The sequence below is a fragment of the Dendrobates tinctorius genome, unplaced genomic scaffold (genome assembly GCF_039654945.1).
Source record: "Dendrobates tinctorius isolate UK_male_01 unplaced genomic scaffold, ASM3965494v1 ptg000003l, whole genome shotgun sequence".
Taxonomy (NCBI): Eukaryota; Metazoa; Chordata; class Amphibia; order Anura; family Dendrobatidae; genus Dendrobates; species Dendrobates tinctorius.
In genome coordinates this window covers 47,890,536-47,912,304 of record NW_027361671.1, presented here as the reverse complement: position 1 = coordinate 47,912,304, position 21,769 = coordinate 47,890,536, and the positions used below count along the sequence as shown (strand labels likewise).

Below are 21,769 nucleotides of genomic sequence, written 5' to 3'. Positions count from 1 at the left end.
TCTTTCACATGGTATGACCAAAGTAATGTTAGTTTTATCTCATCTAGCAATGAACTTTTTGCCCGCCGGCAGATGATCAGTTGAAAATGTATGGTGTGTATGTGTCATGCGTTTCACATGGTTTTAATTCACTTGTCACTTTAGACAACAGCTGAGGTAGGAGGAGAGATGGAGATGCGAGGTGCATATGAATCCGTCACTTCCCCCTACACTCTGACCCGTAGAAGCGCTTCAATAGCGCGAAACGGCCGTTGTCAGCCGCTCTGCACTTTTGTCACCACAACCCCCTGACTTGACATGTAATTTGATGTGTCAATAAAACGAACATAATTTATCCCGTGGAGTGCGACCATTTTCTTCTGTTTGGAGCTTAAGGTTGATTGCTACGAGGTCAAGCACCCAGGAAAAGCCCTGTATAGATCTACTGCCGGCTGAACACCTGTGCATGTAAGGTAAAAGCGGTGCCGTCCGCTCTGTATCTTAGTGGTTATATTCAAAAACAAAAGGTTGTAAAGAGTTGCAAGTCTTCCTTGGTTTACTGGATCAAATCAGAAAAGTCTTAGTTACTCACCGGTTAACGGTATTTTTCGGAGTCCATGACAGCACCACCTGAGAGAGGGGATCCGCCCTTCAGGAACAGGAAACCTACAGATACAAAAGGGCGGCACCTCTCCCACGCATCAGTTGGATTACAGAGCACAAGAGGACCACAATGGTTAATAGCAAAATTTATACACAGTGTTTTTTATACAACTATTCCTTACTAGTGTACATATAAGAGAAAGAAGTGCATATCCAAATTTAAACTAAAAAAGGAGGGGAATATACGGGTGCTGTCATGGACTCCGAAAAATACCGTTAACCGGTGAGTAACTAAGACTTTATTCGGTCGTCCATGACAGCACCACCTGAGAGATTTACAGAGAGTAATAACTATTTAGGGAGGGACTACAGCCTGCAGTACCCTTATACCAAAAGAAGGTCTGTGGAAGCACCCAAGTCTAGCCTATAATGACTATAAAAGGTGCTCGGAGAGGACCAAGTAGCCGCCTTACATATCTGGTCAATGGAGACTTCTGATCTCTCGGCCCACGAGGACGCCATGGCTCTGGTGGAATGCGCCCTCAGTTTTGCAGATGCCGGTCTGCCCTTTGAGGTGTATGCAATTGAAATAGCCTCTCTAATCCACCTAGCTAGTGTATTTTTTGACACTCTACAGCCTTTCCTGGGACCTTGATGGGAGATAAATAGGGCATTCTCCTTCTTCCAGGGATCAGTAACCGCCAGATATTCTCTAAGGCATTCTCTAACATCTAAGGTGTGTAATTTCTCTTCCTTCTCTTTAGCTGGATTAGGGAGGAATGATGGAAGGACTATTTCCTGTGTTCTATGAACACTAGAAACTACCTTCGGTAAGTACGCCGGGTCAGGTCTAAGTATTACCCTATCGTCTTTAAACTGTATATAAGGAGGACGCCTAGATAATGCCTGGATGTCGCTTACTCTACGAGCTGAGGTTAGAGCTACCAGGAAGGCTACCTTGAGGGACAGGTTTTTTATAGAGGCTGATGAGATGGGTTCGAATGGAGCTTCTGTCATAGCTGTGAGGACTAGGTTCAAGTCCCATGGCATGAATCTTTCCTTCACTACTGGCCTGGATCTACCTGCTGCCTTGATGAATCTACTGACCCAGTAATTACCCGCGATGTTGCAGCTAAAGAGGGCCCCCAAGGCTGAAACTTGTACTTTGAGGGTACTAGTGGAGAGCCCCATTTCTAGACCTTTCTGAAGAAATTCTAGGATTTGATTTATAGGAGCCGAACCCCCAGCGACTATTCTAGAGTTCTGAAGGAATCTCTTCCAAATTCTGACATAGATCTTGGTAGTAGTGATCTTTCTACTTTTAAGTAGAGTGTCAATCAGATCTGGGGAGAAGCCTTTATCTTTCAGCAGTGTCCGTTCAAACTCCACGCCGTCAGATGTAGGCCAGCCACCTGAGGATGAAAGACTGGGCCCTGGGATAGGAGATCCGGGATCTCCGGCAGGACCCAAGGATCGGACACTGACATGGTCCTGAGGCACGAGAACCATGCCCTCCTGGGCCAAAACGGAGCGATCACTATAACTTTTGCTCTGTCTCTCCTGATTTTCCTCACCACCAGAGGTAATAGCGATAGGGGAGGGAAGGCGTAGGCTAGCCCGAAATCCCACTTTATCAGCAAGGAGTCTACCGCCAGGGGGTCTTCTCTGGGATTTAGTGAGCAAAATTGCCTTACTTTCCTGTTTTCCTTGGTGGCGAAGAGATCTATCTCTGGCTGCCCCCACTTTTGTACAATCAGGTCGAAGATAGAGTTTTTTAGGGACCATTCTCCTTGCCTTAAGAGATTGCGGCTCAGGAAATCTGCCGTGGTGTTTTCTTTCCCCTTTATATGTAGAGCTGTTAATGATAGAAAATGCTGCTCTGCTAGCTGGAACAGCCGTTCTACTACATTCATCAGGGATTTGGAATGGGTCCCGCCTTGGTGGTTGATATACGCCACGGTGACCAGATTTTTTGGGAGAACACTCGCACATGATGGCCCTGTAGGTACACAAGCAGTTCCTTAGCTGCCAGCTCTACTGCTGTCAATTCTTTCAAGTTAGATGACATCTCTATCTGATGATGCTCCCATAGGCCCTGGACCAGAATCTCCCCCATGTGAGCCCCCCAACCGGAAGGGCTAGCATCCATGGTGATTATGCGGGATATGTCATACTCCCAGGGAACCCCTCTGGATAAATTATTCTCGTCTAGCCACCATTCTAGGGGCTCCCTTGTGTTTCGGGACAAGGTTAGCTGGCCCTCTAAGTAACCCCCAAGCATTTTTTGATGCCTTAAGACCTCGCCCTGTAGAGTTCTTGAATGAAACTGGGCCCACTGGACCGCCGGGATACAGGAGGAAAGTGAACCTAGAAGGGACATAGCTTTCCTGAGGGACATGGTCGGGTTATTGGAAGCGTTCAGGACCTGATAGTGTAGGCGAACCAGCTTCTCCGGGGGCAGACGGCATTCCTGTTTCTCAGAATCCAGGATCAGGCCCAAGAATTGTTGGATTCTCATCGGCTGTACCCGAGATTTTTTAATGTTAAGCAGCCATCCTAACCGTTCTAGGGCAGACATTGCCCTTTGTAGCTGTTCCAAACAATGCTTAGCCGTTTTCCCAACAATCAAGAAGTCATCTAAGTAGGGGACTACTAAAATGTCTGATTCACGTAGATGGGCCATAACTTCCGCTACTACTTTAATAAACACATGGGGAGCGATTGCCACCCCAAAGGGGAGGGCCGCATACTGGAAATGTTGAACTGACCCATCTAACTGAACCGCTACTCTGAGAAAACTCTGATGATCTGCATGAATGGGTATATGGTAGTAGGCATCTTTCAAATCTAACACCACCATAAAGCAGTTTTGAAACAGTAATTTTATTGTTGAATTGTTTCCATCTTAAATGGGCGTATGACCAGGAATTCATTGAGGGATTTAAGATTTATTATGGTCCTAAAGGAGCTGTCTGGCTTGCGGACCAGGAACAAAGGGGAGTAGAAACCTTTCCCCCTTTCTCCCTCTGGAACTTTAGTTAGGACCTTCTTATGGCAAAGATCCCGAACTTCAGCTTCCAGGGCAGACTGTTCTGATGTGGATGACCTAAGAGGGGTGACCTTAAATCGATCTTGGGGAACCCGGGAGAATTCTAGTCGTAGACCGGCAGCTACCACCCCCAGTATCCAGTTGCTATTAAAGATTAATGCCCAGGCCGGGTAGAAGGCAGCTAGTCTCCCCCCAACCGGAGCAACTAGTCATTGGGGTGGCTTTTTGGTGTCCCGTGCTGGACCTTCCTGGCGCCCCCCTCCTCCGAACATGAATCCTGTACCTCTCCTTCTTTTGTCGTCCCATCTGCCCTGATCCCTGGACGGCCTCCTACGGAAATATCCTTTCCTGGTAAAGGGGCGTCTATAAGAGGGGTTCGGCAGACTGGGGAACTTCTTTTTATCGTCCCCGGCCTTCTCTAAAAGTTCATCCAGGACGGGGCCAAACAGGTATTCGCCCTCACAAGGAATGGAACAGAGTCGAGATCTGGCCTGGATGTCTCCTGGCCAGCATTTTAACCAGAGAGCCCTTCGAGCTGCGTTGGATAAACCTGCGGTCCTAGCCGCCATCCTCGCAGAGTCTGCTGACGCATCAGCCAGAAAAGCAGCAGCACTTTGGATAACTGGTAAAGTTTTTCGAATGGATGCTCTTGAGGTTCCATCCTTCAATTGGGAATCCAGCTGATCTAGCCAGACCATCATGGATCTGGCTGTACATGTGGCCGCTACCGCTGGTCTCAAGGCACCCGCTGACATCTCCCATGTTCCTTTCAGAAAAGAATCCGCTTTTTTATCCAGCGGGTCTTTTAAGGAGGCCATGTCATCGAAAGGTATGGAGGACTTTTTGGAGGCTTTGGCCACTGCCGCGTCCAGCTTAGGGGCCTTGTCCCATTTGTTTACCACTGGGTCATCAAACGGGTACCTTCGTTTGAAGGCAGGTGGCAAAGAACCTCTTTTTTCTGGCCTTTTCCATTCCCTATCTATTAGGTTCTGGACTTTATCATTCAACGGGAAGGATCTGCGCTTTCTGGGATCTAGACCTCCGAACATCATGTCCTGTGCCGAAAGTTCCGGCTTTGTGTCTACTACCCCCATGGTGGACCTTACTGCTTTAACTAACTTATCCATTTGGTCTAAGGGAAAGCAGAAACGGCTCGAGTCTTCCTCTGAAGAAGATGAAGTGGAGGCCGGGGAATCTGAGGAGTCATCGTTTCCAGGTGCGGCCGAGGACTCTGAACCAGAGAGACTAACTTCTCTTCCCCTAGAGGAGTCTTTTTTAGATAGGGCCTTCATTTCTGTCCTGATTATCTCCCTCAAGCTTGTGGTGAAGTCCGGTGTTTCTTCCGCTACCTGTATGGATGGGGGAGAGTGTAAGGGCCTGTCAATCTACCCCTAGATCACCGTCCCCATCCAACCCCTACCGTTTGTCGCACACATGGCTGACAACTTTTTAGGGTGGCCGTCTGGCAAAGGGCAATTACAGAGGGCACATTCCCTGTGCTTCTGCTTCCCCGTAGCTTTCCTTCCCTGCGAAAGAACAAAATGAAACACTGCATCAGGGTACATTCACGGAGATCTCTTACCCATGCAGATGAGGCAGGTACCGGCTCACGAAGGGAGGCAGGAGGGTCTTTTATTCTGGAGGAACTCCTGTGGCTTTGTTCGCTCGTTTGTTTCTGTTTCTTCTGCTGGCCACTCGCATGAGGTTTTATCGTGGCCTGTTTCTCTGGGCGCTCCTGCACCTCGTCCTGCTGCTCTGTGGGGGCTCCTGTCGTATCCATTGCTGGGCCTTCAGAAGCACCCCAGCAGCGCCACCTCCTGTGCTTTTAATGCCTCCCACAGCGTCCGGGTCAGCAGGGCTCTGGCGCGGCACCTCCCACCCGGGTCCCCCCCCCCCCCCGGGTACCGCGTGCCGCCCCAGACCGCCGTGCACCGGCGGCGCATCCTGGAAAGCCGGCCGGCATCCGACTTCCGGTTTCGGCGTTCCCGGCCCCGCCCCTTCCGCTGCGTCACTTCCGCCGCGCGACCGAGACCGCGCGGGAAGGAGCCGGCACGGCGCCCCCGGCTCCGGAATGCCTGCCGCTCCCACATGCGCCGACCTGTGCCCGCCGAACAGGCGCGACCGCCAGCCCCCGGCGAGAGAGAAGAGCAAGCGGAGACCGGGTGAATGCAACAGGAGGGGTCCCGGGGGTCATACATACCTCCTTGTGCCGGCCCTATGGAGACGGCTGTCCACCGGACCCTCTGCTCCGCCTGCTCCAACCACTGCCGTGGTGACCTACCCGGCCCCACCGTGGCGCTTCCAGGGACCCGAGCTTGACCGAGGTAGGAGACCCCCCCCCGCTACCTGGGTCGGTCAGCCGGCCTGGGAATCCCTCGACGACTCCATGATGGACCATCTGTAGGAAGTCCCGTCCTATAGGAACAATATAATAAAACTAGGAAACAGAAAAGCGCAATAGGGTCTTATCTGGTGGACAATTGAATAGATATAGTAAAGGTCTACTCACCCTTTCCAGGAAAGGTATAAGCATATAAACCCGCTGTCAGCCTGCTGCACGCCCGAAGGTCCACTGCGTGACCTCCAATACGAATCCTTAAGGATAAAATGTTATTCTCGGGCTTACTGTGCGCTGCTTGACCAGGATAAAATCACAATGTGAGAAATTTAACCATTTAATTCCCAACGCGTTTCAAAGTGTGAACCACTTCTTCCTCAGGAAACCAACTGATGCGTGGGAGAGGTGCCACCCTTTTGTATCTGTAGGTTTCCTGTTCCTGAAGGGCGGATCCCCTCTCTCAGGTGGTGCTGTCATGGACGACCGAATAAATTTGTCTTTTCTATGACATTCAGGGCTTAGATCCTCCCCTCATTCTGCCAGGTCCGCAACAGCATCTTGGGCAGAGTGAGCATCAATTCGTCTTGAACAAATTTGTAAAGCCGCAACATGGTTCATCATCCATTTGATCAGTCATTACAGGCTGGATGTGGCTGCCATAGATAGTGGCCTTTGGCAAAATGTTGCTGAAATTAGATGCTTCATAAATAGTTGTCCTTTTCATTGCCTATTATTTCCCACTGCTGTGTTACCATATGATGACCAGGAACATGAAAATGTACTGATCTGAAATGTTTTTTTTCTGGCGTCCATGGCAGCACAATATGGCTTCCTAATTAAATTGTTTGCTGCATTATATACAATTGGCTTTCTGTAGGATTAGGCTATATAAGGAGCATGATAAAAAGATTAAAAAAAATGACCATATACTGGGTAGTAAGTAAATAGTAATAGTCCATGAATAACATAGGGTACTCAGTTAACTGAAATATCACAGTCATAAGCATTCAGACCCTTTGCTCAGACACTCATACTTAAGTCACATGCTGTCCATTTCCTTGTGATCCTTCTTGAGATGGTTCTACTCCTTCATTTGAGTCCAGCTGTGTTTAATTGAACTGATAGGACTTGATTTGTAAAGACACACACCTGTCTATATAAGACCTCACAGCTCACAGTGCATGCCACACCAATTGAGAATCATGAGGTCAAAGGAACTGCCCAAGGAGCCCAGAGACAGAACTGTGATAAGGCACAAAGCTGGCCAAGGTTACAAAAGAATTTCTGCAGTACTCAACAGAAAAAAAATGAACTTTTTTGAATTTACCAAATGGATGCAATGAAACAGAGTGAAAAATTTTAAGGGGTCTGAATACTTTCCGTACCCACTGTACATACATGCCATTTAATAATTTATTCAAAGATCTTTTCTAGTAAAGAAGTAAGGTTCACTGGCCTGTAATGTCCTGGCTCCATCTTATTTCCTTTTTGAAGATAGGGACAACATTTGAAAATTCCTGGAGAACAGGAGAAGTCCCAGAAGATTGGAGAAGGGCAAAAATTCTGAAATTTCCTCTGCCAACTCTTTCAGTACCCTAGGATGTAATTAATCTGAACCAGGAGATTTAAATTCATGTAAATTAGCTAAGTGTTCCCTCACCATCTCTGTTTATAGATAGTGTGGATTCTTTTGATTGCAGTGAGAAGATTAGTTGAAGTTACAATTGCTTTCAAGAACACATTCAAAACAGGAATTTAACAGTTTGGCCTTCTCAACATCATTTTTGACCACTTCACCTTTTTCATCATGCAAAAATCCTATAGCATCTTTGACCTTTCTTTTGACATACTCCACCATCCTTTTTTTTTACTGCTTTTGGGTTCCCTTGCAAACCTCACTTCATTACTGGCTTTAGCTCTTCTAACGCTTGCCCTGCAAACAGCATTGCATTCTTCTTTAGATATGCCCCCATTTTCCACTGAACCCCTTAAAGACCAGGGGTATATCCATTCTTGAATTAGTTTTTTTGCTCCCCTTCCTCCCAGAGCCAAAACTTTTCTAATTTTTTGTGCATATGGCCATGTGAGTGCTTGTTTTTGGCGAGACGAGTGTTACTTTTGACCGACTCCATTGATTTTACCATGTTCAGCAAATGCTAAAACTGACCTGTCATTAGGATTCCCCAGATAATTATGAGTTTGTAGATACCAAACATGTATAGGCTCTTTTTTATTTAAGTAGTGAAAAATAAAATCCAAAGTTTGTAAACAAAAAAAAAAAGTTGCCATTTTCCGAGACCCATAGCATCTCCATTTTTCGGGATCTGGGTCTGGGTGATATTTTTTGATTGCCGAACTGTTGTTTTTATTGATACAATTTTGGGATAGAAGCAATGCGTTGATCGCCCGTTATTGAATTTTATTGCAGTATTGCAGCGACCAATATGGAATTTTGATTTTTTTCTCGTTATGCCGTTTACCGATCAGATGATTTCTTTTTATATAGTGATAGATCAGACGTCTCTGAATGCAGCGATACCAAGTATATGTGTAGTTGAACTTTTACAATGAATTGTAATATTTATTTTTTTTTACTTGCTTCAATAGTCTCCATGGGAGACTAGAAGTTGCGATCTTCTGATGCAGCCCTGCTGTGTATAACAGAAAAGCTCATAGCAGTTTGGCAATGACAACCACAGGGGTCTCCTGCAGACCCCGGGTTGTCATGCCAACCCATCTGCGCCCCGCGATCATGTGACAGGGGTGCCGATGCAAGGAGCCAAGACGCATCCGATTTGAATGAGTTAAATGTCGCTGTCAGATTAATGACGGCATTTAACTAGGTAACAGCCGTGGGTGTATCACGATTCCACCTGTGGCTGTTAGGGGCACATGTCAGCTGATCAGATCAGCTGTCATGTGACGGAAAAGCTGTGGGCTCAGCGCCCAAGTCGGCACCATAGAGGGGGAGGCGACATATGATGGATATACACGTCATAGGTCATTAAGTAGTTAATATATTTATTTTTTCCTTTATTGCTTCCTTGAATTGTTTTTTAAATCTGTTGTGGGTGGATACTCATGTGATGGTTCAGCATACCCTCTTGTATTTAAACTTTTTCATTGTCATATAATAGTGCTATGATTAAGAGCATGGTAGCGCTCAAACATGTGGGCCTAATGCTATCTATTTTTCTTGTTTTTAGAACATTCAAATAAATGTTTTAACATTTTTCTGAAAAAAATATTTTTGCGGTAGTTGGACTTTTTTTTTCTTTCCTTTTTCTCCTCATAACGAAAGACCGTACCTGGTAGACCCAGTAGATCGTTTGACCTTCGGATGACAGGATAGGATGAGAGATGAATCCACCATCTCTGTCATGACCATCTAAATGCCGCTATTGCTATTGATCTTGCATTTAGAGGTTAAGTCAGCCAAGGACGGTGCTTGCACCTGTCCTGGTTATGACTGCAGAAATTCTGCTATCAGTTAAGCCACATTACTGCAGAGACTGTACTGAGAAACAGCTCCTGTGCCTGTACGATAACCTGGATGCCCATTTATCGAAATTCCCTACAACATAGGACATATTAGTACATCCAATGCTGGAAAGGGGTTAAATGATGCCATTAGTGATTGACAGATGCATCCAAATGCTTAAACAGCAGCAAATCGGTGCTCACTTCAGACATTGCTGCAACATTCAGATGCCGGCTACATCAGTTCTTGAGCCCACTTCATACACCTCCTGCGACCATATTAAGTATATATACATTATATAATCACTAAGGGGTTACAAGAAGAAATTGTGGGATTACTTTGTGTATGTCCAACATTTAGCGCTCCTCAAAGTGAAGTAACCTGAGTGATTTGTTACTGCAGACGATGAGCCTTTATGGTCTAGTAGATATGTGAGCATTGTAGTCTTAATCACTTACAACATATTTTGATTTGTGTATTACACAGGCAAAGTGCTATAAAAAACCTTGCCATTTCTGTGTGGTGACCACAAAAAGCAGATTTCAACCAAAAAACAGGCTTTTTTTATTAAATATATATATATTTTCTTTGCTTTCCCAGCAACAAATATACTGTAAAAGTTTGGTGAATCTGCAACGTGACTTAAATATAGTAAAATATGGCAAACAACAAACATATAAATGTAATTATATTTACACATGATTGTGTGTAGTCGTCTTACAATATTGTTCCAGATGAAGTCGCGGCATTTCAGGAGCAGTAATTGTATCTAAAAACTTTTGAAAAGGCCATTCTTACTTTTGCTAGTTGACAATTATTCTTATAACATTCTAAAAGAGCAATAAATTCAGATTATATTACATTCATAGAAAAAAAAAAGTACCCCAAGTCACAATCACTAGATTTCCAAAATGCTGAATATTCCGTAAGTGGCAAGTAGGTACTATCCCCCTTTCTTTCGCAAAGAAAATGGCAGTTCAAGGACAGATTCAGCAATCCTTACCAGCCGCAGTCATGTTATAAAACAACTGCTCATCCTGCCATAGTACATGCACATGGCGAGCACCACTGCACAAATCTCCGCATTGACTATAAAAAAGGGTTTCATTTTCTGAACAGTGAAATTTCAAGGATTTACAATAAAGCACTTTTCATGTAGTTTAGCACACACAAGCTCTGGTTAAACAAGGTCTGCATGTGAAGCCAGGTCTCTTCCAGATTTGCTGATAATACGGAAATCTCTTCTAATAATGTTGATTGTGAGGAGATAAACCTGAGGTGGATCTGTAAAACATTCAGATGAGGAAATGAACAGGAAAGTGAAACACAAATGAGAGTTACAAGAAATGAATGATCAAGGCCAGCATTGTGCCTCTGTTCCTAAACCTTGCCAAGACAACTCCGTCCCTGTTAATCAATAAGCTTTCACAAATGTGAATTTTATTCTGATGATTTTATTGGGCTGTTGTATAATGAATTCCTTCTGAACATCCACCGTACAGGTACGGCGCAAATCTGGAGCAGGGGTATGGAGCGGTCTCACTGGCTGAGCCCACCCCATACCAGACAAGATCATGGCTGTGTATCACAGGATCTGCTTATAACAGCTGCGCAGCATGTGGAGCAGAGCTCAGACTGTCACTTAACCAGTTAAATGTCGCTGTCAATCTCAGTCAGTCACATTAACAGAATGCCAGCACGGGGGGACACGTCATTCCATGCGGCCGATGGTTTCCTATGGCAGCTGAGGGTCTGCTTAAGACCCCCACTGTACCTGCCATCAAGGAGCTCCATTGAATCTCAGTATAGGGCTGACCTTCAAAGGAGACCGTTATTTTTCTATACATAGCGATACTGTGGTACTGTTGTACAGAGTAGGTGATAAGACGATCGTAGGTTCAAGTCCCGTAAGGGGACTTTCATTTCAATGCTAGTATGTTTCATTTTTTCAGTTATTAGCTACATAGACAGATCTAAATATCTGGAATTATGAAGATTAAAACACTCACCTTTAAAAACAAGGCAAGGTATGCCTGGGCTAGCTCAAAATCACGTTTTGTTTCCAGCATGCTCCCAATCATCTTTAAGAAACTCTGCATCACCTCTACAGAACCACCTCCTTCTGGAGCCAGGTTTCGTATCTCTGTATCAATGTTAGAAGGTCCTAACTCCTTTATAGTTTTGAGAGGAATTTCATCTGCAACGATCAGCACATACAGAGGCTTTTAGTTCTTCTATTGTATACCCTTCTTTCCCACAAAAATGGACTCAATCGCAAAATCTATTTGAACTTACAGTTGTTATGGACAAGGGATTCTTCAAGCTTGACACAAAAAGCAGATTTCCGTTCAAGAACTCCAAGATTTACAATCTTAGACTAGAAGCATGCAAAAAGTAAAATAAAAACAAGTTAATATATGTCACATGCAAAAACTGGTAGTAAAAGTTGTTTTTTAACTGGAGATTGCTTCCAAAAACAATGGAGCTGAGCTACAATGACAGGAATGGTGTGCTATCTGAAAAAAAAGAAGCAAGGCTTTTCATGTGGGCCTGAAGAAACGACATAAACGAGAAACGGGTGTCGGGGAAAGTGGCCGCAGTCTTGGCAGGAATCACTACAAAAAGGGTAATTAATCCTTTGACTTCTCTACTATATTTCTACTGTATAACGGATACCAGAATGACGCTATGACCGGACCTTATGGGTTTCATAGCAGCATGATCGGTTTAGATAAACTCATTGAGTCTTTTCTGTAATCAGGATCAAAAGACTGTTTAATTTGAATTACCATCCTATCATATGGCTATCTTTGTAAATTATGCTGATACTATTATATACCGGTATTTTGTTCCATTACTATATGATCCTTGCCATAACCTCCGGCCACTGCTTTCTTGTCACCTTTGTGGATCAGAAACCTTGTGTACCCATATATATTGAAAAAAAAAACATTTTAATCTTTTTGTGTGTATTATACTCATAAAACATCTTTTTTTCACAAATAAAGTTATAATATATGATTCAGATCTTCCTTATATAGAAAATTTAGCATGAGTCAACATTCTTATGGGTACTGTGATTATTTGAGACTGGTACTGTATATTTCTTTCTTTATTCATGGTGTACTTGCATGAGTTCAGTATCCATCTCAATTTCAGAATTTCATCCTGCATTTTAATCCTCTATGCTCGGCTACCTATCCCATTATCCCTCTTGCCTGCTGTAACACGGACTATTGTCCCTTAGTCACAAACAGCGACTTTGATTGGAGTTTGTGTCATTTCCTGTGGAGAACTTCGGTTGTACACTCCATGCAATTTCATCATAAGGGAAGCTCTGCTGTCTGAGATGTGACCCTCTGACATCAAGTCATTCCCAGGAGGGATCATGATATAACTCATAACCCTCAATTGTATATTGTAATATGTATATAAATACACACACACATATGCATACATATACTCCACTACTGTAATAACAGAGCAGGAAACAACAATTCACCCGAGAGGATTCATCCTGCGCTTCAGAAGCAAAACGTGGCACAAGTCCAGGCAAGGTTGGAATGAAAAAAGGTGCAGACTTTGGGAGTTTTGGAGGCTCTTTAGGCTTGTTCCTTCTCTGAAAGAAAAATGACATACATGCTAAATGTTTAAAATATTTTAGCTTTTAAGAATGTAAAAACTCCCATACCATGTGAAAACAAAAACCTGCTTTTCAACTCTATTCCCTCTTATCTCAATATACATGATACAATAATGTATTTTATGATCCTTTATCTTGAGATTCAAATTCACTTATGGAAACTTTACATTCAGCTTGCAGAGGATAAGTACCTTGATGACATCAAGGTTTAAGAGGTTTTTCCACCTTGACTCAGGCAAGAGTGATAAGGTCACCAACTTTTCTCCCAGTTGTTCCGGTGATTCATATTCCATCGCATCATCGGTGGCATCTTCTATTTCAACGATGTCTTCAAAATCCAAGAAAAAGTAAATGGTCACAAAAACAAGAAAACTACCATTGATCAAATTAAAGTAAAATAAGAGTACGACAAAATGACATCATGAATATGTATAATGACTACTTACCCTCAGTGTCGTCGGCTGCACCAGGAAGCATCACCACCATTGGCTCATAGTTTGACGGAAGAGGTCGTAAGGAAACCAAGGAGAACAAGGTTTTGTTTGCCCTGTTGAAATACACCCAAAACACACATTTTATATATACACATACATAAATAAAAAACTAATGCTGAAACTATCTGAACATATTGTTAGCTGACAAAGTGGTAGACTTAAATATAGTGCTGGACACGATCAGCAGGAGGAAGGCTTAGATATGCCAACAGAAGGCATCATGGACATTCACATGGGTTAATATCTGGTCACTCAGATCCCAACACATGAAAACCTTCAGGTTACTGCCCTTATGAGGGCTGTGTTCTGTATATTCTGTTTCTGTTACATATCTTTGGGGTTCAAGTTTCCCTCCCCATAACCAAATGGAAAATTATGAAAGATCATGTTTTTCAGAAGATTTGCAAATCAAATCATTGGGGAATTATGGAAATCTATTGGTGTCATTGTATAATTTCTATACATTTTGGTCTCTCCTCTTGCAGTCAGTAGAGGAAATTTGGTATTAATTTTTGATAGTAAACTGTAGATGTATGTCACACCTTATGTGGATAGATATATAATGAATAATTAGAGCTGTGTGCTGTAGAACCACGAGATATCTGGGTCTCAAGGCCTTTTGACAGAAAGACTACTTTAATTTCAAGTGTATTCTGAAAGACAACATACCATAAGTAAATGGCGAGGTCATCCACATGGGCAGTTGCTAGATAATCTCCAGTGGGAGACATTGTGAGACTCACAACGGGTGAATCCAACAGAAAACAGTCGATGAGGCTGCGGGGAAAAGAAAAGTAAGAAAAAGACACACAAAAAAACAAAACAACCTAGACATTTTCCTTTCCACATGCACAGCTCTATTCTTTAACATGCTAATAATACGGTGTCCGTCCACGGCTGATAAAATATTAGTTGCTGATATTAGTAACCTCATATATTAGAATAAGAAAGGTCAGCACACTCTCAAAACAGGATATACCTATACCCATTGATCATGCTAAGAAAATAAACAGCTATTTTTATCATATGACATGGTGAACGCCAAATCTACTTTTTGATATATTACATATAGAGCTGGGCGGACACCTGGATGTTCGGGTTTGGCTGAACAGTTACAAAAAGTTTGGGTTCGGGTACCAGAACAGTACCCGGACCTAAACCCGAACCCCATTCACTAGAATGGGGGGCCCGAACACCCAGTGTTTGCCACGCTGTCATGTGCATGACAGCGTGGCAAACACCACTTCTGATCGGTGGTGAAATCATCCCCGCCGGTCAGAGAGCCGCGGTTCCCACTCTGTCAAAAGACAGCGAGCGCGCTCAGCTGTGATGAAGGTATAAAGCTTACCTCCGGTTACTGGTGTCAGCTGATGGGACTACTGATCCCATCATCTGACACCTACTACCACTAATTAGTGAGAGCAGGAGTGGAGGATGGGAGTATTCATCAGCTGCTGCTGCGCTGTAAATAAATAAACAAAAAAATGCTGTGGGTTTCCCTGTATTTTTGCTAACCAGCCACGTAAAACTCACAGCTGGGGACGGCAACCCTCAGCTGTCAGCAAGGCTAGTTGTCAAGAATACAGGGGTCCCCACGCTGTTTTTTTTTAAATTATTAAATAATTTAAAAAAAACGGCGTGGGGTCCCACCATTTTTGACAACCAACCTTGCTAAAGCAGATAGCTAGGGGCTGGTATTCTCAGGCTGGTAAGTGGCCATGGATAATGGCCCCAGCCTAAAAATAGCAGCCCGCAGCTGCCCAGAAAAGGCATATCTATTAGATGCCCAATTCTGACGCTTTGCCCAACTCTTCCCACTTGCCCTGTAGCGTGGCAAGTGGGGGTTCATATTTGTGGGGTTGATGTCACCTTTGTATTGTCAGGTGACACCAAGCCCACGGATTAGTAATGGAGAGGCGTCTATAAAAGACACTTATCCATTACTAATCCTATAGTTGTATGGTAAATAAAGAGAGCCAGAATAATGTCCTTTATTTGAAATAAGACTAAACACAGTTTTACATTTTTATTTAAACGCCTAATTCCAGCGAAGCCCTCGTTCTCCTGCAATAAAAGTAAAATGCTTAGCTACTTACCGGTAGCAGTGTTTTTCAGGAGCACACGACAGCACCACGAGAGAGGGAATCCGCCCTTCAGGGACAGGAAACCTACAGACACAAAAAGGCCAGCCCTCTTCCTCGCTTCAGTTGGATTACAGAGCATGAGAGGACCTCCCTGGTTAGTAGCAACTTATATATACATATATATACACAAATGATTTAATACTGTTTACACCCGTCACTAAGGTCTAACTTCCGAGGAAAAAAGGTGCTGATCCATACTTGACAAAATAGAGAAAGGGAGGGAATGGAAAGGTGCTGTCATGTGCTCCTGAAAACACCGCTACCGGTAAGTAGCTAAGCATTTATTCAATCGCCACGACAGCACCACGAGAGAATTACAGAGATGTAAAGAGCCTAGGGAGGGATAGCTGCGTCAAGCACCTTTCTCCCAAAAGTGAGATCAGAGGAGTCGCCTAAATCCAATCTATAGTGTTTAAAGAATGTAGACAGAGAGGACCACGTAGCTGCCTTACAAATGTCCTCAATGGATACTTCCGAGCACTCTGCCCATGATGTCGCCACAGCCCAAGTGGAGTGTGCTCTTACACCTTCCGGAGCTTCTGCGCCACCTGCCGTATAAGCCAGAGAAATTGCCTCCCTAATCCAACTGGCTAAAGTGTTCTTGGACACCCTAAGCCCTTTCCTAACACCCTGAAAGGAAACGAATAGGGATTTGTCCTTCTTCCAAGAGTCTGTGGCCCTAATATAAGCAAGGAGACATCTCCTTACATCTAGCGAGTGAAGTTTTCTCTCTGACTGGCCAACAGGATTTGGGCAGAAGGAGGGAAGGCCTATCTCCTGCAGTCTGTGGAACTTTGAAGCAACCTTGGGAAGATACAAGGGGTCTGGTCTTATTATGACTCTATCTTCCCTAAACTGGGTATACGGGGAGAGTCTAGAGACAGCCTGCAAATCTCTAACTCTCCTGGCTGATGGCAGTGCGACCAGTAGGGCAGTTTTGAAGGATAGGACCTTAATAAGAGCAGAATCAATAGGTTCAAACGGGGCTTCTGTTAGAGCTGATAACACTATGTTCAGATCCCATGGAACTAGCTTCTTTTTAAGGATGGGCCTACATCTAGACGCTGCCTTTATGAACCTGGATACCCAGTAGTTGCTCGCTAGGTTACAGTTGTATAATGTCCCTAGGGCCGAGACCTGGACTCTGAGCGTGTTTGTGGCCAGACCCATCTCTAACCCCTTCTGCAGGAACTCCAAAACCTGACCAATACGGATTCTCTGACCAATCTCCGGCCCAGAGGCTGACAAGAATCTTTTCCAAATTTTGACGTAGATGTTTGTCGTGGAAGGTTTCCTACTTTTTAATAGGGTGTTGACTAACCCCCGAGAGAAGCCTTTCCCACTCAGTAGCGCCCCCTCAAATTTCACGCCGCTAAATGTAGATTGGATACATGCGGGTGGAATACTGGACCCTGGGAGTGGAGATCTGGGAGCTCCGGGAGAATCCATGGCTAGGTCACTGACATCTTCCTCAGGCAGGGAAACAATGGCCTCCTGGGCCAGAATGGGGCTATCAGGATTGTGTGGGCCTTGTCTTCCCGGGACTTCCTCAGCAATATTGGAATTAAATTCAGTGGGGGGGAGGCGTAAGCCAGGCCGAAGTTCCACGGAATTAGGAGAGCGTCCACTGAGAGCGGGTCTTCTCTGGGGTCCAGAGAACAAAACTGATGTAACTGCCTGTTTTTCCTGTTGGCGAACAGGTCTATTTCTGGAGACCCCCACACGCGCACAATCTGTTCGACGACGGCCATGTTTAGAACCCACTCTCCTTGACTGAGTCTGTTGCGGCTTAAGAAGTCAGCTGTAATATTGTTTTTTACTTTTTTATGGAGGGCTGTAAGGGATAGAAGATGAACTTCGGCTATCTGAAAGATATGATTTGCCACCTCCATTAAAGCCCTGGAGCGCGTTCCCCCTTGATGATTAACGTAAGCTACGGTTACCTGATTGAGAGAACCCTGACGTGTCGGCCATGTAGGGACATAAGGAAACCACTTAAGGCCCGTTCCACTGCTAGTAATTCCTTTATAGAGTAGTCCTGCTCCCATGGTGACCATACCCCCTGGATCCACATCTCCCCCATATGCGCACCCCAAATCCTTGGGGCTAGCAACTGTGGTTATGATTCGGGAGACCTAATTTATCCAAGGACCCCCTCTATGCAGGTTTGGTCTGCGAGTCCACCATCTTAGGGAATGTATCGCCTCTTGGGACAGTGTAAATTTCCTCTCTAGCTGGCAAGTATTGTGTAATACATCCCACTGCAGGGACCTGGTGTGGTATTGGGCCCAGAGAACCACTGGTATACATGAAGTGAGCGACCCTAATAGTGACATTGCCCCCCTTAAAGTGACCGAAGGGTTCTGTATTGCGCTGTTTACCGCTGAATATTGTCCACCTTTGTTTACAGTAAGTGACACTCCTGCAACCTGGAATCTATTAGCAGACCGAGGAACTGCTGCGTCTCCATGGGTTGCAACCGCGATTTTTTGAAATTAATAATACATCCCAAATGTTGGAGGCTGGCTACTGCTTTCTGTAATTGTGTGGTGCAATGCGACTTAGTGTCCCACAATCAAGAGGTCATCTAAATAAGCGATCATGAGAATATCCTGTTCGTTTAAATGGCCCATAACCTCCGCCATTATCTTAGTGAAAACTCGTGGTGCGACTGCTACCCCGAAGGGAAGTGCTCTGAATTGGAAGTGGCATACTGTTCCCCCCAATGAAACTGCTACTCTTAGGAACCGCTGGTGATCTATGTGTATCGGGACATGATAGGCGTCTTTAAGGTCTAACACCACCATTAAACATCCATTAAACAGTAACTTTATGGCAGATTTAACTGATTCCATTTTGAAGGTGCGTATGACAATAAATTTATTGAGGCCAGTACCGCCACCTAAGACACTCATACAATCTAAGATAATGTTTCTTTTCCGCATGGCTTGGCTGGATGCCTTAACATGTAAAGAGAGATTAGTAGGTAGTTTACTAACCACATGGTCCATATATATCCCGACTCTACCACAGGTCACCAGAGACCAACTTAGATCCCAATTCGAGAACACTCAATGGTACCTTCTTAAAAGAATTGGTGGCCACACTCCTATACCATAAACATATTCTGGTTAAATAGAATGCAGAAGATAGTGGGGGGGGGGGGGGGGGTTAGGTGGGGTATCCGGGGAATTTATAGTTTAAAAAAAAAAATGTTTTGTATGCTCAGGAGAACTGTATTTTTCTGATTTTGTCTGGAAATGTCTTTTCTCTAATTGCTGTACGCTACTGTAATTAATAGAATATATTAAAGAAAAAAAAAAAAAAAAAATTATTGAGGCCTTTAAGGTTAATGATGGTACGGAAGTTATCATCAGGCTTTTTGAACAAGAAGAAGGGGGGGGGGGGGGTTGGGAGTGAAATCCCTTACGTCTCTGTACCTCTGGAACTTTCACCAGGACACCCTTCTGCTGAAGTTCCCGGACCTCAGACTCTAATGCCCGTTGTTCTGCAGGGGAAGAACGAATGGGAGTCAAAACATATCGATCAATAGGTGTTTCTCGGAACTCAAATTTTAGCCCCGTTTTAATGACGCTATGGATTCAGTGGCTATTTGAAATGTCATTCCAGGCCGGATAGAAGAATTGTAACAGCCTGCCTCTGACCTGGTCCGTCAGTCAATGCGGCTTTCTGCGGTCACGAGAGGAAAACATATATCCTCTACCTTTCCTCCTGCCGGTGTCGTCCCTCATTCTCTCTCTGTTTGATCTTCTTTGGTCAAACCACCTTCTGTTATTGTCCTGCCTGTAAAAGGGTCTTCCTAAGTAGGGGAACCGTTTTTTTTTACTGTCGCCCTCCCTCTCCAAGAGCTCGTCTAGTATCGAGCCAAACAGGTGTCCCCCTTCGCAAGGGATGTTGTACAGTTTCGACCTGGCCTGCATTTTCCCTGGCCAACACTTCAGCCATATGGCCCTGCGGGCGGCTAGCCTTACAGAGTCTGCTAATGCGTCTGAAAGGAACGCTGCCGCCCCCTGAATCATAGGGAGAGAGGATAGGATTTCTTCCCTAGGGGCCTTGTCCCTGAGCTGTTCCTCTAGGCGGTCTGGCCACACCATCATAGACCGGGCTGTACACGTGGCTGCAATAGCTGGCCTAAGAGATCCCGCTGAAGTTTCCCAAGACCCTTTCAGGAACATGTCAGCCCTTCTGTCTAGTGGATCTTTCAGACTACCCAAATCCTCAAAAGGCAGAGAAGTTCTTTTGCAGGCCTTGGCCACCGCTGCATAAAGCTTTGGGGCTTTATCCCATGCAGCTGATGCTGACTCGTCAAAAGGATACTTCCTCTTAAATGCTGGCGGCAAGGAACCCTTTCTTTCGGGTTTCTTCCACTCCCGCGAAATCAGGGAATTTATTTTGCCGATAACTGGAAAGGATCTACGAGATTTCCTAACCAGTCCTTTAAACATAACATCCTGTATGGAACTTTCTGACTGGGGCTCCTCGATCCCCATAGTAGTGTTCACTGCTTTTACTAGCCGGTTAATCTGGTCCGGCGGAAAACAAGGATGACCTGCTCTTGCTTCTGAGGATGATGAGAATGAAGGGGATGAATCTGATATCAGCTCTCATGAGTCACTCCCTGAGTCTGGACACTGGAGCCCGGGTCCCACTTCTCTAACCCGTCCTTCCTGTGAGCGGGCTTTAACAGAACCCTTAATCTCCTGTCTAACCAACTCCCTCAGGGTGGTGGACAGGTCTGGGGTCTCTTCCGCTATTAGGTTCTGGATGCAGGGTCTGCAAAGTTTCTTCCCATGGCCATCAGGGAGAGGAATGCCACATTCAGCACACTCCCTGTGTTTGGTCTTAGCGGAACTCTTTTGTCCCTGCTAAATTTGGAGAGAGAGAACATAAGGGGAGACAATACATCACTAAGTGAACTTTCACGCAGATCACTTACCCGTCTGTAGTAAGAGGTACCGTAGTCTGTGGGGGGTCCTTCTTAGCCGATGATATGTCTCTGCGGCTTGAGGACCTGCCGGACTTATCCTTCTCCTTTTGGGTGGCTTTCGCTTCTGTAGCGCGGCTAATGCCACTAGACCGCCGCTGTGAAGCTGAAGCGCGGTGCCCTTCCTGCTGCGGACGATCTGACGATGCCACTGATGCTGCTGCATGCTCCGATGAATCCTGGCCTAGAGGCCTCTAGGTGCCTATGCAGCCTCCTTATATAGGCCGGCCTCTCCCAATGGTACCTGCCCCCGGTGGGGCCAGCAGGCAGATCCCGGCGGCCTGCCCGGTACTACTGAGCGTAGGGAACGCCCCCCCTCCTCCAGAGCGCGCCCCCCACGCGACGCCCATCCGTGGACTCCGGTGCCCCCCCCCCCCCCGCCTGCCGACGCTTACCCAGCGCAGCGTCCGGCGAGGCCTACGTTGCCGGTCCCACCGCGCATGCCTGGCCACGTCATCAGGGACCGCCACTTCAGACGCGTCACAGCCGCCGCGCCCCGACGGCGATGGGCACCCGACGATACCGCGCCGCCGGCCCCCCGATGGAGGAGCACCGCTCCGGACGCCGCCAGCAGGCCCGACCCGGAGAAGGGAGGCCCCCGCGCGTGTACTTACTCGTACACGTGGCGATGGGCCCCCTAAAGACAACCCTCCCCCTGGAAGGTGCTTTGCGCTGCTGCTGCCTCACGCACAGTCCCCCTGCCGTGGGCACCTCCAGGACACCGGGAAGCCGCAGCAGGAGCCCTCCCGCTGCCTGACCCGACCCCGCCAGCCCTGGGAATCTTCTGCCACGAGGTATGTCTGCAGAGGTTCACCTGTCAGGGACAGGAAACCAAACTGAAGCGAGGGAGAGGGCCGCCCTTTTTGTGTCTGTAGGTTTCCTGTCCCCGAAGGGCGTATCCCCTCTCTCGCGGTGCTGTCGTGGCTTCTGAATAAAGAAGAACAATATACCATACCTGTCCGTCGTTCTGTCCCACACCGTAATCCATGTCTGGGTGATTAATAGTTTCAACCTGGACGGTGACAAGATGCGA

The 21,769-nt window shown here is 45.7% G+C and overlaps 1 protein-coding gene across 1 annotated transcript in view; it reads right to left on the bottom strand.

Annotated features, from left to right (window-relative positions):
* Window positions 1-9,990: 9,990 nt before the first annotated feature.
* Window positions 9,991-21,769, bottom strand: part of WDR36 (WD repeat domain 36) — a 58,178-nt gene continuing 46,399 nt past the window's right edge. Inside the window, exons 17-23 of the mRNA XM_073549853.1 lie at window positions 14,257-14,364; window positions 13,540-13,640; window positions 13,285-13,421; window positions 12,953-13,069; window positions 11,746-11,827; window positions 11,460-11,647; window positions 9,991-10,734 (exon numbers count right to left, since the gene is read on the bottom strand). Of these exons, the coding sequence (XP_073405954.1) occupies window positions 10,585-10,734; window positions 11,460-11,647; window positions 11,746-11,827; window positions 12,953-13,069; window positions 13,285-13,421; window positions 13,540-13,640; window positions 14,257-14,364 (883 nt within the window). The 3' untranslated portion in view covers window positions 9,991-10,584. The remainder of the gene's footprint in view (window positions 10,735-11,459; window positions 11,648-11,745; window positions 11,828-12,952; window positions 13,070-13,284; window positions 13,422-13,539; window positions 13,641-14,256; window positions 14,365-21,769) is intronic.